The sequence below is a fragment of the Ambystoma mexicanum genome, chromosome 14 (genome assembly GCF_040938575.1).
Source record: "Ambystoma mexicanum isolate Mex_15411 chromosome 14, UKY_AmexF1_1, whole genome shotgun sequence".
Lineage (NCBI taxonomy): Eukaryota > Metazoa > Chordata > Amphibia > Caudata > Ambystomatidae > Ambystoma > Ambystoma mexicanum.
Window position 1 is genome coordinate 107283821 of NC_090940.1, and position 16297 is coordinate 107300117.

The 16297-nt window shown below is 47.6% G+C and overlaps 1 protein-coding gene across 4 annotated transcripts in view; it reads left to right on the forward strand.

The window, feature by feature from the left end:
• PSEN1 (presenilin 1) overlaps positions 1-16297 on the forward strand; it is an 855645-nt gene that overhangs the window by 759908 nt on the left and 79440 nt on the right. For all 4 annotated transcript variants that reach the window (XM_069638637.1, XM_069638636.1, XM_069638638.1 and 1 more), the window contains exon 11: positions 11824-11942. In XM_069638637.1, coding sequence (XP_069494738.1) covers positions 11824-11942 — 119 coding nt within the window. The remainder of the gene's footprint in view (positions 1-11823; positions 11943-16297) is intronic.

Genomic DNA, 16297 nt, shown 5'->3' on the forward strand with positions numbered 1-16297 from the left:
CTCAACGAGGTGTTCCGGCGGGCGATTCAGTGGTGGGGCGTTCGTGCGCACCTCACGGCGGGCAAGGACTTTCAGACGCCGGCGTACCAAGAGACGGTGACGACTGACGCCTCCCTGGAAGGTTGGGGCGCCCACACCGGAGATCTCCACGCAAGAGGCCTCTGGCTCCCAGAGGAGAGGCCCCTGCACATCAACGTCCTGGAACTCCGAGCCGTGTCCTGGGCTCTCAAATCGTTCCTCCCGTCGCTCAAGGGCAAGGTGGTGCGGATCTTCACGGACAACACCACGACGATGTTTTACATACGGAAGCAGGGAGGCACCAGATCCCCAGCCCTATCCAAGGAGGCACAGGATCTGTGGCACTGGGCGGTCGCCCAGGGGATGTTCCTGGTTCCCTTCCACCTGGTAGGAGAAAGCAACACCATCGCCGACTCGCTCAGCAGGGAGCTGCGCGCGTGTCACGAGTGGGAACTGCGCCAGGATCAGGTGGATCAACTCTTCCGACGATGGGGCAAACCCCAAATCGACCTGTTCGCAACAGCGACGAACTCGAAGTGCAAGAGGTTCGCCAGCAGGTTTCCCCAGCCGAGAAGCATGGGCAATGCGTTCTCGTTCCCCTGGGACGGCCTATACCTGTATGTGTTCCCTCCGTTGCCGTTGCTGCTTCGGCTCATCAGCCAGCTCAAGAAGTCCCAGTGCAGGATCATCCTCGTCGCACCGGCGTGGCCGAGGCAGATCTGGTTCCCGGACCTTCTGGACTTGTCAACGTCCCGTCGCTGAACCTGCAGGCATGGCTCCTGCAGCGCTAGAGTTTGGAGGCTACGATATACCGGCCGATTGCAGAGAGGTTCTTGCAAAGGCCAGGGCGTCCTCGACTCTCAAATGCTACGGTCATAAGTGGAAGAGGTTCTCTATCTGGTGCCGAGCACAGAAGATTAACCCCCTACGGATTACGGCCCCTCAAGTGCTGCCGTACCTGCTATCGCTGGCAAAGGCTGGGCTGGCCCATGCCTCCATTAAGATTCATCTGGCGGCGATCTCCAGATATACCAGAACCACAGGACGGACGTCCCTGTGGTCCCATCGACTGGTAAGAGTTTATGAAAGGACTGTTCCGGTCGTTCCTGCCGGTGAAGGCCGCGGCGTGGGAACTTAACGTGGTGCTGACCAGGCTCATGGGGCCCCATTTGAGCCGATGCACTCTGCACCGATGAAGTTTGTGTCGTGGAAGACTGCGTTCCTGGTGGCCATTACCTCCGCACGACGAGTGGGAGAGATCCAGGCCCTATCCTGCAAAGCACCGTACTTGACTTTCCATGCCTCGAGGGTGGTGCTTAGGACGCACCCCTCCTTTATGCCCAAGGTGCCGTCGGACTGCCATCTTAACGAGCCCTTGGTGTTACCTGTTTTCTTCCCGTCTCCTTCGTCGCCGGCCGAGAGGACTTTGCACTCTCTGGATGTGGCTAGAGCGCTGAAGTTCTACGTGGACCGCACGAAGAGTTTCCGGAGGACATCACAGCTGTTCGTGAACTTTGGACCTGTGAATCAAGGGAAGGCTCTCTCGAAGTCTTCTATTTCCAGATGGCTCTCCGGCTGCATCATGCACTGTCACCGGTTGGCTAACCGACCGCTGCCAGGCCGTCCGAGAGCCCATTCGACCAGAGCGATCGCTGCTACTACGGCATTCTTATCTGGTATGCTCCTGCTGGACATCTGCAGGGCTGCTACGTGGAGGTCGACGCACACCTTCACGAGATTCTACTGCGTCGATCGGGATTCCAGGGAGGAGTCCAGGGTCGGCCAAGCAGTGCTGCGCAACCTGTTGGCTTAAGGTGAGCCTGGTGAGGAGGTAAGAGATGCTTAATGTTGAGTTTTTTGTATTGCTTAATGTTGAGCCTTTTGCCACCCCCCGTGGTTGTGCATGTGTGTACTGCTATTTATTCTTATATTCATGAGCATGTGAATCCATGCCAGACCCATGCTGGAGAAGAACAGTTACAGGTAAGTAACTTGTTCCTTACCTGTAACTGTTGTTCTCCAGCATGGGTCTGGCATGGATTCACATGCAAACCCTCCCGCCTACCCCTCTGCGGCTCTTCACTTGGTCATACTGCCACTTCACGTGCTACCAAATCTGAAGATCCCTGCCAGAGGCGGGGCTTAGGTAGAGGGCAGTCATTGGCTGTGGTCAGTATGACGCAGAGATCAGTGATTGGTTACTACTACGAAAGACAGATCAGAAACAAAACTGATACTGATTTTTTCTTTACCGAGGATTCCCAGCCTGACGACGGGGAATATTCATGAGCATGTGAATCCATGCCAGACCCATGCTGGAGAACAACAGTTACAGGTAAGTAACTTGTTCCTTCTGACACTGACATCCTTTAGTTTTGTTGAGCCAGGGAAACCCCTCATAGTGATAAGGCGAGATAGCTCTTTCTCCAACCCTTCTTTTATTTTAACAAATGTCTATAGCCATCAATCTTAATGCCTCTGCGCCTGAGTCTTACTCCCGATTCATTACACTACATGTATCCAGTCCATGCCCCCCATTGCACTGTTGTATCCAGTCCATGCCCTCCATTGCCCAATCCACACAAAGTACTATTTCCTAATCGGGTACAGGAGATTACAACTCACAGAGAGCGCCCACCATACTCCCTTTTGTTTGTGTAAAATCATGCTCTCTTAAAGAACAAGACATGTTTTCCTTTATTTAATTGAAACGTGATTGCAGCACCTATCCTGGAGTAAGTACCCTAGTGGGTATATATTGAACAGAGGGGAAAGTATGTGATGAAATAGGGTTTACTAAAACCTCTCCTTCATTATAGATGAAAACCTTTACATATCCGAACAATATGTCTTCGTCCTTGCTGTGGACCGGGCAAGGGGGTGTGATGTGATCCTGAGTACTCCCCAATGGGTTACTTTGGGGTGTCTTTTTCGGTCTGCGGCAGATTACACCCAGCAGTGACCCGTAAATTCTGTCCCCAAGAAGAACTGCAGGAATCCGGAAGAGACAGATATTTGAGGTTCTGTAGTATTTTCTTGTTGTTATTTTTGTGCTGGAAATTAGAAGATTGTGTAAAACAAGCAACCATAGCTATTGTTTTCCCACACCACTGCATAGCTTTGGTCATTTTGAAAAACACTGTACTTCCAGTCAGCAGCCAATGTTTTGAGACGACCTGAATAATTTTAGTATTTGAGTATTGTCAGATCTTTTGGATCCCTGCCTATTTATTGCATCATGGGACATCATGACGTCTTTTGAATTTAACGTTGCTTGGAGATTTTGATGCATAGATGCCAACCAAGTGATGGGTAAAGTACACAATATGGACCAACTAACAGAATGCTGCAACAGAGATATTCTATGCAGACAATGGGCAGGATAGCTACCCAGGTGGGCCGTTTCATTTTACAACTATCTAAACCACCAGCTTTTCAATGGATCAGCATGGCCCAAACCATCCCCTTCCACATACATTTCAGTGGTTCTATGCAAATCATTGGGTATACCACCATCATTTTTGCCTATATTGCTACACGATGAAGCAAGACCTTCATGCTTGCTGTTACTAAATAGGACAGTGGCTGTGTGTTAAGCAGCATAGCTGAGCTGAGGCCTCGCCAGCCCTCTGTGCACCACAGTTGGCAGAAAGAAGAGCTGTCTGTGATTGGACAGTATATGGTTGAAAGGCCACTTTTTGCCCACTTCTGGAGCCCCCCTTGTGTGTTCTGTGATACTGTGATCTTTTCCATTGGGTTCCATCCAGATTGCTCTAGTGATGTAGATATTACATGTTTGCGGCCCTTTGAACTATGCTTATGGCCCTGAAAATTGGGCACTGCCATCAAGATGTCCCGAAGACTGTGCCGACTCAGTCAGTTGTATTGGTTCTCATTGGCGGCAGTGTACTTTAATATTGCAGCTGCTTGATTTGTAGCCATTTTGGTACAGAAGACGCCTTTTCCTTCCTGTTTTTTTCTTATTGAAGTCTGTAGTTGCTGAGAAATCCAGTAGCTCGGCAACTGTACTTTCTGCTGTTGATTGGGTGGGCGATGTGGGGGGGCAGGGGGGGGAATTGCCAATAGTGACCATGTAAAGTCATGTCATGATTTGAACTCTGACCATTCGCTCACAAAATATCCCCTGTGTGGGTGTGATTGCAGGTTAGGATCACCCTCAGCCCCTCTGGTTTGGACATAAATGTGACACGATGCTCTGTAACTTTGACAGCTTGTGCAATTTGATCATGAAGCATCCAGAGAGATGACTGACTTAATGACAATGATAGAACCTTTGCTCCAGGCTCTTATGGACATCGAAAAAATTACAGTGCTCTTTTCCCTAAATCTGACAGCAAAAGCCAGGTCCCTTGACTCACATGTGCTGCTTTACCACTGAAAATGAGCACTGTATTTTTCTAATGGAAAAGGTGCTCTTAAGAAAAATGTTCAGCTTGCTGGGGGTGTATTGCTGCTCTTCGCTGAGTGTTGCCGGACCCTCTACTCCAAGGCACTGGAAGGGAACCCATGTTGTAACTCTGCGAAATGCGACCATCACAATGGCGGAAAGAAGAATTGGAGGACCTAGACACGTGAAGGACCATGGGTACAGTACACGTCACAGTACAAATAGCGCCCTGTCGATGTCCCTTTTCAATTTCGAAAACAAGTTATGTAATACTCTGCACCAACCACTAGATGTCGGCTAATGCAAAGCATGTGATTCTAAGCAGATACAAACATCAAAAAGACGATTACGGGTATGTAATGTTATATACTGGGCCCCCCTTACCTCAATTATTTTTTTCATTTCAGAATGCTGTTATTTCAGAACTTTTCTCAATTCTTGCTTGGATCCAGGAAGGCCTCAGGCTTTAAGCCGTGCAAAAATTGCAGGGGCCAACATGTTGGTGTAAGTCCCCTGTTCGATGTGTATCTGGTGCTTGGGGGCTGAGCACAACACAGAAGGCTATGGCTCCTGTCTAGCCATGCACCCTAAAGGCCTCCAGGAGCAGGTGGTAAGAGTTCTTCACTGCCTTCCATAAGGGTGTTTCTCATCCCTTCTCAAAGGCCCCAGGTGGTACCTGCACTAAATGTTCCTGGGAAGTGGTAATGGAGTGAGCCACTCCAGAAGCTGAGGAACTGGCAAATTATGCTCTTGTGTTGCTAAGCTCAGATGGGTTTAGGAGAGAAAACCAAGGAAAAGAGCTAATTCCAGGAGTGAGTGATCTCTCCTCTTTATCGTCGGAGGAAACAACAGAAGATTCTTCAGACTCTACTCCTAAACAGGCAACTCTCTCCTCTAGATTTTCTACTTCAGAACTGTGCGAGGATTTGAAAAAATAAATGCTTGCGATCTTCTCAAAGGCCACACCGGTGGTGATCACTGTCAGCAGCCAAAGTGCCAATTGCGCATTCTCTGGCTGGCAGCGGCTCAAAGCAAGTAAGCAGCCAGATGTCATTCTGATTGGCCTCTGCCCAAGAGAAAGGCAATGGCTCTAAGTGCTGGTCTGCTCCCTTGACCTTTAGCAGTCCTGCTTTCATGTGCCCATTAACATGGTGCAGAATGTGCACTCGCCACTACCATTTGACTAATTATATTGGACTCTTGGCTGGTATGAAATGGTGTGCTGTGTGTATCTATATAATTGAGGTGGCAAGTGATTTCTTTCTGTCTGGCTAGTAGCTTGCAACTTGAATTTCTGCCCCTACCGCTATTCCTCTGCATAGAAAGTATTTGTGGTTTGTGATGGAGAACATCAGTACCCATTCAGGGTCCTTTCCTTTTGCTGAATTTGGCACCACGAGTTTACACCAAGCTGCTGGCAGTGGTGGCCCCTCATGTTAGTAGAGAATAGAATCCATGTTTTACCTACCTAGAAGACTGGCCCATTGAAGCCAGTTCCGTAGGGCTGCTATCAGAACATCTAGGCTGTGCCTGCCACCTACTGCACAGCCTGGGCGTCTCCCTTTATTTAAAGAAGTCCCACCTGATACCCGCCCAACATCTCCAATTCATTGTTACGATTCTCGACGGCTGTGCGGGTGAGAGCTTGCCCTCTGAAAAACAGGGTTTCAAACATCTAGAAAATTGTCATCCTCTTCCAGAATCGGTCTTTCCAGCCACAGCCTTCATTTGTCTGCTGAGCCTCATTCCTACCTGTATCCTCTTTGTGCCAGAGGCAGGGTTGGGCATGAAGTTGCTCCAGTGGCTGTTTCATTGCTATTGGTCATAGTTCTCAGTCAGCATGGCTAACGTGCTTAAGGTCCTGATAAGGGTATAACTGGACAGTCTGTGGTGGGCCCAACGAGACAACATCTTCAATGGGGATCCTTTTCGGCAACTAGGGCCACAGGCAACGATAGCCACAAGCACCTCCGTCAAAGTCTGGGGCGCTCACCTACAAGAACACATAATGAGCAGGCTTCAAGCCCAAGCGGAGATGAAGGGCTGCATACATCTTTTGGAGCTCTGAGTGATCAGGTGTGCCCTCAGTGTCCTAACCTTCACTGACAATATAGCAGCCTTGCACTACCTCAACAAACTGGATGGTGTTTTACTCCTCCTGTGCGAGGAGTCAATGCATCTGTGGTACTAGGCCCTGAGGGACATCATCTGTCAGAGGTTGGAGGATTAAGCAAATATATTGGACTCCCTGAGGTGTGCTAAGCATAGTAACAATCGGAGTAACTTCTGGAGAATAATTGCCAAATTCATGAGTACGGACCAGGGCAAATGCTCCCAAGCTAGTCTTGCATAACTATGGAAGCCTGGTAACAGCATTTTTCTGCACTTTATGAATCCATTAACTGTGTTGTATTTACTGTCTCCTCCGAACCCGCAGTGTATATATAATCTACTGAGGCTGATGTTTACACTGCCCTGTTCGCACATAACTTGGGTAATGTACCATAAGTAGATAAGCTCCCTTTGATTTGGTCAAGGCAAAACAATCAATTTGGGTCCCGTTTTTAACTATTTTGTAGAACAAAATAAATCAATTTAACTTGGTCCCAAAAAGCTGGAAACAAGACGAGTTTCTCCCTATTTTTAAGAAAAGCAACAGACCACAGCCAAGTAATTCTAGACAATATCTTTTTTAGACAGTTTGTCTTGGGTCTATGCCCGAATCCTCCTAAGACACCTGTAGAATTGGGTAGAGGATAGCTCCATTATATTAAAGTCCAGGCAGGATTAGAGAAGCAAGGAGCACTATGGACCAGGCATTTCTGCTATTCACTATTTTAGATAAATGTTATTTTAAAAAGGGAAACTCTTTACATTGCTTTCATTGATTTTAAAATGGCTTTTGACAACTCACCACAAAATTGAAACTACCGACAGAAATTTTAAACCCTATTCGGAGACTCTCAGCATAACTCTGCAGTGCAGTTCTACATTCTGGTTGGGGGGGGGGGGGTGAGATGATAAATATATGTTCCCCATTACAAGTGGGGTACGACAGGGGGTGTGTTTTGGATGCCTGCTATTTCTGATACACATAAATGACGTAGCAGTAAAACTCTTAAATGTATATGCAGATGCATCAACGATTGCTAAAAGAAAACTGTTTTATTTTACACTGACGATGCAGTGATTATCTCATAGACCCCATCTGGGTTAAAAGAGTAGTTAGGAGTCGCATCACTCTTTTGTTTGGAGAGAAAATTAGTTATTTATTCCAGCAAGACAGTGGTTATGGCATGTCACTATAAATGTCAAAAGAAATTAAATGTACCTTTTGAAGGAATACTACAAACAGGATAGCTGTTTAGAATATTTTGCTTGTGCTTGCATGCATAAACCCAGGAGGGAACTGTGGGAAGGGAAACTCCTACTCATGGAGAAGAGTGATACCTATGCAAAGGCAAGCCTCTATAGAGGAGACCTCTTGGAGGGGCAGAGCCATGCTAGACCGCACAGCATGTGGTAGCGCGGAGAGTCTGGGGAAGAAGCACCCGTTTCCTCTGGTGGTGCGACCATAGGAAAACCATGGTGGGGCTGGGGCGAGAATTGCATCTTTTAAGAAATTGTATATGAAAAAACAGAAAACGGTTTTGTTCAAATTCTCTGAAAGGTCTTCTCTCTAGTTAATCAGGAGCGACTAAACCAAACGCACACCAGTCAAGTTTTCACGAGCTTATCGGGGGGGAACAAGGTGGGCAGTTATGTGGAAGCAAGTAGGAAAATTGACTATATGGACCGTTACCTGTTGTTCCACTGTAGGGCATGTGTGATGGGGCAATGCTCACAGCAGCTCACGGAAGGATTTGCCCTCCTATTTTATTTTAAAAACTCACAGCGATAGCAATTCATTTTTGCCACAAAAATGCTTACCATATTTACCATTGATAACAGAGCAGTGGACCTTGGTCCTTTACATTGGTGTGAGAGAATGTGACGTGAAGACCAGATGTTGATGGACAAGGTCTAAATGTAAACCAGGGACGAGGACAGGACAGAATGGCATAGGAACGGGATTGTGGAGGAAGTGCTGAATTAAGGATGCGAAGTGTGACGGAAAGGAGCTGAAGGGTTGGCCATGAAGGCTAGGGAGAGACGAAAACTGGGTGATGCAGTAGCGTAGAGTGCTAGGAAACGAGTGCTAAAGAAAGGAGAGCTCTTAGGTTGGATTTAAGTAGTGGTAGAGTTGGAGTAGTATGGAGAGGAAGAGCAGTCCAGAGTAGGGGAGAGAGAGGAAACTAGAGAGCACACAGGGTTTAATTGGTGGCAAGGAAGTGAGCTGAGGATGATCGTAACGAGCGAGGAGGAGAGTAGGGAGAGATGAGCAGAGAAGTAGGGTGGGGTGAGTCCATGGATAGTTTTGAAGATTGAGAAGTGTATACTTGGCTCTTTATTTCATAGATAGCCAGCCAATCTGGTGACGGGCAGAGGATGTAGATGTAAAGCGAGAAAGGTTGAACAGTGCAGACCGCGAAGTTGAGTGCAAATGCATAGTTGGGAAGGCCCTACAGGAGATGGGCACAGTAGTCATATCTAGAAAGGACGAAGAAGGAGATTAGCTCTTTAACAGTATTGAAAGGAAGAAGATGACAGATTTTTCTGATATTAAGGAGGCTGAGTCTGGCTACAGTGGCAGATGTGGAGATGAATTGTAAGAAGTTGTGTGATAGGTCGAACATAACACCAAGGTTACAGGCAGAAGCAGAGGAAGCAAGAGGTAGTCAGAAGAGAAGAGGGGGGAGAGGAAGAGCTAGCCTGTTTGGCTGGGCTGTAGAGAACTTCAGTATTAGTGAGCGAGTGGGACACCATCCAATATTGGGTAGCAAAGATAGTTTGGCATTTTTGACAGCAACTCCTCGGTTGAGGATTGAAAGGAGAACAAGATCTGAGTGTCATCAGTGAAGAGTTGAAGGCATAAAAGGACATCAGGGCGCAAAGAGCCTGAAGTATCGAGAGTGCAGAGAAGTGGACCAAGGGCAGCCCCTTAGGGAGCTCAATCAGTAAGGGGTGGTGAGAGTGAATGTAAGGCTGTTCCAGGACACCTGAACGTGTCTGGAGGCAAGGTTTGAAGCAAACCAAGCAAGTTCCCTATCTCTGATGGCAAGGAGAAGGAATGTAGAGAAGGTCAGAATGGTTGACAATATCGAAGGCAGCAGAGAGGTCGATCAGGATAGATTAAAGGTTTTCATGATGAGCGGGAGAGATGACGTTGCTGACATTGAGGAGACCTGTCTCAGTAGAATGCAGAGGTCGGATTTTGGAATAGTATGGTGGAAGAGAGATGGGGCTAAAGTTGGCAGGACAGTTCGGTTCTAGAACAGGTTTCTTAATGAGTGGGATGAAAGTAGCTGTCTCATAGGATGAGGGAAAAGTGGTATTATCAAGAGAGCAGTTGAGGAGGGAAGCAAGATATGGAGCAACATTGTGAGCAATGTGCAGGGACAGTGGAGGCACAGTAAAGGAATGGTTCGCCCAAAAATTATTGGCCAAAAAGATGGGCAATAATAAAAAAAAAATATTCACACTTTTTTTTTTAAAGTTTTGAGCAAATGAAGCTCAAACTTTGCAAAAGGAAGCACATGGGGGCATCCATCTTGTGAAATGTGCCTGTGCTTGCTTTTCCAGCACTAATGAAGGAAAAGCCAGCCAGCTGTAGTAAACAAAAGCTACCACTGGGTGGCTTTTCCTTCATTGGTGCCAGGACTCGGAGACCGGAGGCTACAGGCAGAAAAGCTGCAGCTGCATCTCGGTAAGTGCTATTTTTTTTTTTTTTTTTTAAATAAGCACTAGCTGCAGTTTTTTTCTAAGTTTTCCGTCCTGGAGGAGCCCGGAAAACTTGGAAATAAAACTGCTGCTTTAAAAACATTGCGGTTTTTCTTTCTAAGTTTCTCAGGCTCCTCCGAGCCGCAGGAGCCTGAGAAACTTAGAAAGAAAAACTGCAGCGTTTTTGAAACACAACAGCGTTGTGTTTCTGCCTGCCGTGGCTATCACTTTGGGTCTCCGGAGCACGGGGAACCCAAAGTGAAAGCCTAGGCAGGCAGAAACACAACGCGGTTGTGTTTCCATGCCGCACTGTTTCTGCCTGCAGCTGCTTTCCCGTGGGGAGCCCGAGAGCCCCAAATGGGAAAGCAGCTGCAGGCAGAAACACAACGCGGTTGTGTTTTGAAAACGCTGCGGTCTTCCTTTCTAAGTTTATCAGGCTCCTCCGGCTCGGAGGAGCCTGAGAAACTTAGAAGGAAAAACTGCAGTGTTTTTAAACATAACAACGTTGTGTTTATGTTTGCGGTAGCTGAAGCTACCGCAAACATAAATACAATGTTTTTAAAGCTGCGGCTCCTCCAGCCCGGAAAACGTAGAAAAAAAAACATAGCGAGTGTTTATTTTTTATTTTTTTTAAAATGGCACTTACCGAGATGCAGCTGCAGCTTTTCTGCCTGTAGTCTCTGGTCTCCGTCCTCCGAGTGCCTGCACCAATGAAGGAAAAGCCACCAGTGGTAGCTTTTGTTTACTACAGCTGGCTGGCTTTTCCTTCATTAGTGCCGCAAAAGCAAGCACAGGCGGGCATCCATTTGACAAAATGGATGCCCTCATGTGCTTCCCTTTGAGCTTCATTTGCTCAAAATTTTACATAGGGACTTAAAAAAAAAAAGGAAAAAGTGTCAATATATTTTTTTTATTATTGCCCATCTTTTTGGCCAATAACAATTTTGGGCGAACCATTCCTTAAGGATTAGCCTTGAGGAGTAGGACAGGAATCTCCTCTGGATTTGTGGGGACAAAGGAAGACCTAGTAGGGGGAGAGATGGATAGCAGTGCTGGAAAAAAGTGAGCAGGAGATATAAAGGTAAGTAGTGAGGGTATTGTGAATGGTAGACATTTTAGAAGCTAAGTAGAGAGCAAAATCATTTGCAGAAAGAGTAAATGACAGAGGTGGGTTTAGGAGGTGAGAGAATTAAGTTGAGACCTTTGGAGGGGCATAAATTGGGAGAATTGAGACGAAATGAGAGAGAAGTCACTTACTGTACATGCTGATGTACAATTCCAAACACATTTTATTCTCCTACTGGTGAATGTATCTATTCTTCTCTGGTGTAAACCGGGCTTTTACTAGGGAATTGAGATAGTCTTCCAGTATTCATAAACTGCAGTACAACTGTAGCAGCAACATGTCCGTAGTTCAGATTGCAGGGTGTTTGCCTACAGTGTCACAACAATCTGTTAAATTATGCTAATCTGATGCAAATGAATAAACTTTGACAATCAAGAGTATAATGTCCTAGAGTCTAGCAGCCAGTTGTAGTGCACACGTGGAGTTCTAAGTCCTGTTTTCTCTTTTCCAGGGGGAGTAAAACTTGGTCTTGGAGACTTCATCTTCTACAGTGTTCTTGTGGGGAAAGCCTCAGCCACCGCCAGCGGAGACTGGAACACCACTCTGGCATGTTTTGTAGCCATATTGATAGTGAGTATAACTTTATGGTGATGAATTTAAAAACATATGTTCACGAATAAACAGTGAGCACATGAGATTAACAAGTAGTATTGTATTGATGATTGTTGTTGCTTACTTTAGAAATAGGATGTTAAATGTGGGTCACATGTTGTGCCCATTGTATGGAACTCATGGTGGTAACAGTAAAGACAGACACAAGTGATCGCAGTTGAAAGGGTGTTTATTGAATCTTATAATGGGCAAGATAAACGCCTAATCTCAACCTAAATCTAAGATGGGAGCAAGCTACGACCATCAAATTAAAATAAGGCAGTCTTAGTGGCGTCTTGTCAAATTAAAAAAGGCCTATACTAAAAAAGAACTATTGCCAATCCGTAATACTAAATTACAAAAAGTGTGGGATAACGTTCACCAGAAAAGAAAGAAGTGTTGACAAAGTGATAGAGTCCGGATGGTATGGCTGGGTCTCCCTTCCCCACGTTTTAAGCACGGGACAAGGCAGGACTTCTGAACACAGCACACTCCTGGGCCTCATCTGCACGAAGTTCGCAGTTCCAGTTCAACAATAACAAAAACATTTAGGAGCTAAATCGTTCAACCGCCCACGGATAGTAATCCACAAGTCTCCATCTTCCTCGGCACAGTACTTTGCAGTTGAAAACAACAGAACTGGTGTAACTTTCACAAATAAGACCTGAAAGTGTAACAGAACAATTTCCCGTGCAATTTACATCGAATCAAGCAGCGGCCCCTTGGTCCCTTCAGCGCCCGGCTTTCCCCGGACACTGCTTTTCACAGGTGGGGTGTGACGAAAACTCGGCGAGTCCCACGTGGCATGAGAGCGCCCCAAGTCAATCATCACGATTTGCCTCGAGTATCCCCCCCTCAACAGAGAGTGTGAAGTTAAGGCCGTATACAGAGAAATCCCCCCGGTGCGCACACCCCAGTGTTGTGGTGGGGCCCAGCGGCTCAGCCCGCCTGCTCTGTGGAGTCCGGGGGGAGCCCTTGTGGAGATGATCGGGGAGAGCCTATGACCTGGAAAGAGGACCTACAGAAATTTCGGCGCCTGCCCCCAAGATCATCAACCTGCCCTGAGATGACGGCCCCGACGCACCTGGACATGTCTGATACTAGCACAGTCACCAAAGGTATGGCTGCCCTCCTGGAGGAAATAAGAGGCTTCAGGGCAGACATAACGCTGCGGTTGGATACCCTGGATAAAAAAGTGGATAATATAGACGACAGGGTCCAAGCGCTTGAAAACAACACAGCCTCGAATGACGTTTTCGAGACGCAATTCGACATGCGCCTATCAGAACTCGAGAGGAGAGAAGAGAAATGCTCCCTAAAGCTTGATGATTTAGAGAATAGAGAACGACGCTGTAATCTCCGCTTTTTGGGGTTCCCGGAGCCGGAAGGTGAAACGCAAATGGACATAATCAAAGCTGTAAATGCGGTGGTGGGATCACTCTTTGAGGGGGCGAACACGAATGAACCCACTATTGATAGAGCTCACAGGGCGGGAGCGGTCAACAGGGGCCTCAGGTCCATTCTCGTACGTTTCCACTACTTCGCAGAGAAGAACAAAATTCTGGAACTGGCACGTAAGAAGGGCCGGGTGGACTGGGAGGGGGTCCGGATCTCGGTGTACCAGGATCTGTCCGCCTTCACCCTGGCAAGACGTCGACTTTGCTCCCCGCTGACGAAAATGCTCCAAACCAAGGGGGTCCGATACAGATGGGGATACCCTTTTTCACTTTCCTTTGAACTGGAAGGGTACAAATATGCCCTGGTCACGGAGGATGACATTCGTAGGGTGTCAGGCGAACTTCTCGGAGAACCAAACATGGAAGTGGAAGAGTAAGAACGCGGAAGAGAGCCGGTTGGACCCGGGAGAATTAAGGCTTCGCAGGAGAGACGTAAAGTCCGGGGCCACAGGAAGTTCAGAAGAGTGGCTCCGACATCCCCTGGTCAACCTGACACTTGAGGAACCCCAAGAAGCTTCACGGTCAAGTTTGTTTTTTATGCCAATGGGGGAAGCACAGTAATTATTTGCAATCTGAACATGTCAGGGGGCTGGGGGGGCTCAAGTTGTTGTTATTGAAGAGCTCAAGAGCCCGGAGGAGGGAGACAATGGTGGCCTGGCACAGCGACAGGATGAAGCCGCTGGTCTACTAGGCGTTCAGGGGGGAGGGGGAAGGGAAAAGTTGGGACTTGTTCAAGAGGATTTTAGTTGGGTCAAGCCAAGTTTTCTGGTCTGTTTTGTAACTGTGGATTTGTTCTTTGACTATAGCGGGAGCACTGGAATCAGCCGTCCCGAGAAGGGAGACATAAGCTTTTACTATCGCTATGATGGATGATTCCCTTCAATTTTTGACAGTGGGTTTGTTAAATGTGCGGGGGGCTCAACTCTCCCACTAAAAGGTCGTTGCTGGTGAGGGAATTTTCAAGGCTCCGGCTCCAATTCTTATTTGTACAAGAAACACATTGGGTTAGGGACAGGGAACCAAAGCTGAGAGCTAAAGATATTGAACAAGTGTATGCAGCGTCCTTCCAGGCCAAGAAACGAGGAGTTGCCCTATTGGTTTCTCCCGGGGCACACTTCGTTCTCAAAGCCCAGAGGTCAGACCCGGAAGGACGATATATCATGGTTAAAGGGGAGGCGAGGGGTCGGCTGTTCACCCTGGTCTGTATTTATGCTCCAAATGAGGCGCAAGATGTCTTCTGGATGGGGATGAGAGAGAAAATTGTAGCATTTTCTGAGGGTACTTTACTGGTTGGAGGGGATTTTAACATGGTTCTTTGCCCCGACAGAGACAGGAGCTCGCCCAACCCATGTCCCAATCAACGCTTCCAAAAACAATTGGCTGAGGCTTTTCAAACAGTTAACGAAGATCTGGGCTTGAGCGACACACACCACACAAAACAAGATCGCGACCCCGACTTCACATTTTTCTCGAAACCTCATGCTACATTTTTCCCGTATTGATTACATCTTGGTCGACGCCACGCTCCGGGGCGAGGTCACAGAATCTGGGGTGGAGGTGGTTCCCTGGACTGACCATGACATGGTTAGAATAAAAATGGGTATGCCCCCGGCCTCGCCACCTGGGTCCCTATGGAGATGTAACGACCTCCTTTTGCACGTCAAAGAGGTACGGCAATCCCTCCTTACAGCTATTACAGAATACTTCTCTATCAATGACAATGGGGAGGTCGGGGTTATGGGTGTCTGGGAGGCATTCAAGGCGACCATTAGGGGCATTCTCATCGAGACAGGTTCAAGAAAAAAGAGGGAAATGGGCCAAGAGGAGAAATTATTGAGGGAAAAGATAGAGGCTATCCAACCGGGTGGGAAACTAAAAACACAAATGTTCCCCGGAAAGTGGGAGGAACTCCAAAGGTTGCGCTCAAGCCTGGCAGACCTCCAGGTGGGACAAACAGAAAAAAAGTTGTCCTTCCTGAAACAGAAGTACATGGAAAAAGGGGAAAAGGCAGATAAAATATTAGCTTGGAGGCTCCGCGAGCTGAGAAATAGTAGGAGGGTTAACTCCATCCGTCCACCGGGAGGGGAGTCAACGGCAAGAGATAATAAAATTGCTGAACACTTTCGGCAGTATTATGAGCGCCTGTACTGCTCGGAATACGCAGAAAACCGAGATCGACAACTTCCTGGACTCCCTCCCGATTCCCGGCCTCTCACCCGAAAAGGCAGATATACTAGATCTCCCCAGTATCCCCAGAGGGGATAATAGATACCATATCTTCCCTGAAGAGTGGAACAGCCCCAGGCGACGATGGGTTCACAGTCAAGTTTTATAAGACCTACGGGTCGACGCTAGCCCCGTTTATGGCCAAAATGTTTAACTCCGCACTTGATCAGAGCACCCTCCCACCCTCGATGTCAGCATTGATAGTAGTAATTCCCAAAGAGGGGAAAGACCCTTCCCAGTGTCACTCATATCGCCCTATTTCCCTTCTTAACGTGGATGTTAAGATCCTGGCCAAGCTTCTGGCGAACAGACTGGCGAAGCTCCTCCCCTCACTAATACATGGAGATCAGGTAGGGTTCATTCCGGGACGCCAGGGTTCCGATAACATACGGAAGACCCTAGGCCTCATGCATGAGGCTTCGAGGCAGGGGGTAGAGGGTTACTTGCTGGCTTTAGACTCTGAAAAGGCCTTCGACCGAGTCGAGTGGCCTTATATGGGTAGAGTTCTCCTGAAAATGGGCCTCGGGGAGAATTTTTGTAGGTGGGTCTCGACACTATATAATAGCCCCACGGCAAGAGTCTTGGTCAATGGTGGCACGTCGGAACCCCTGGCCTTATCTAGAGGAACCCGGCAAGGCTGTCCTCTTTCCC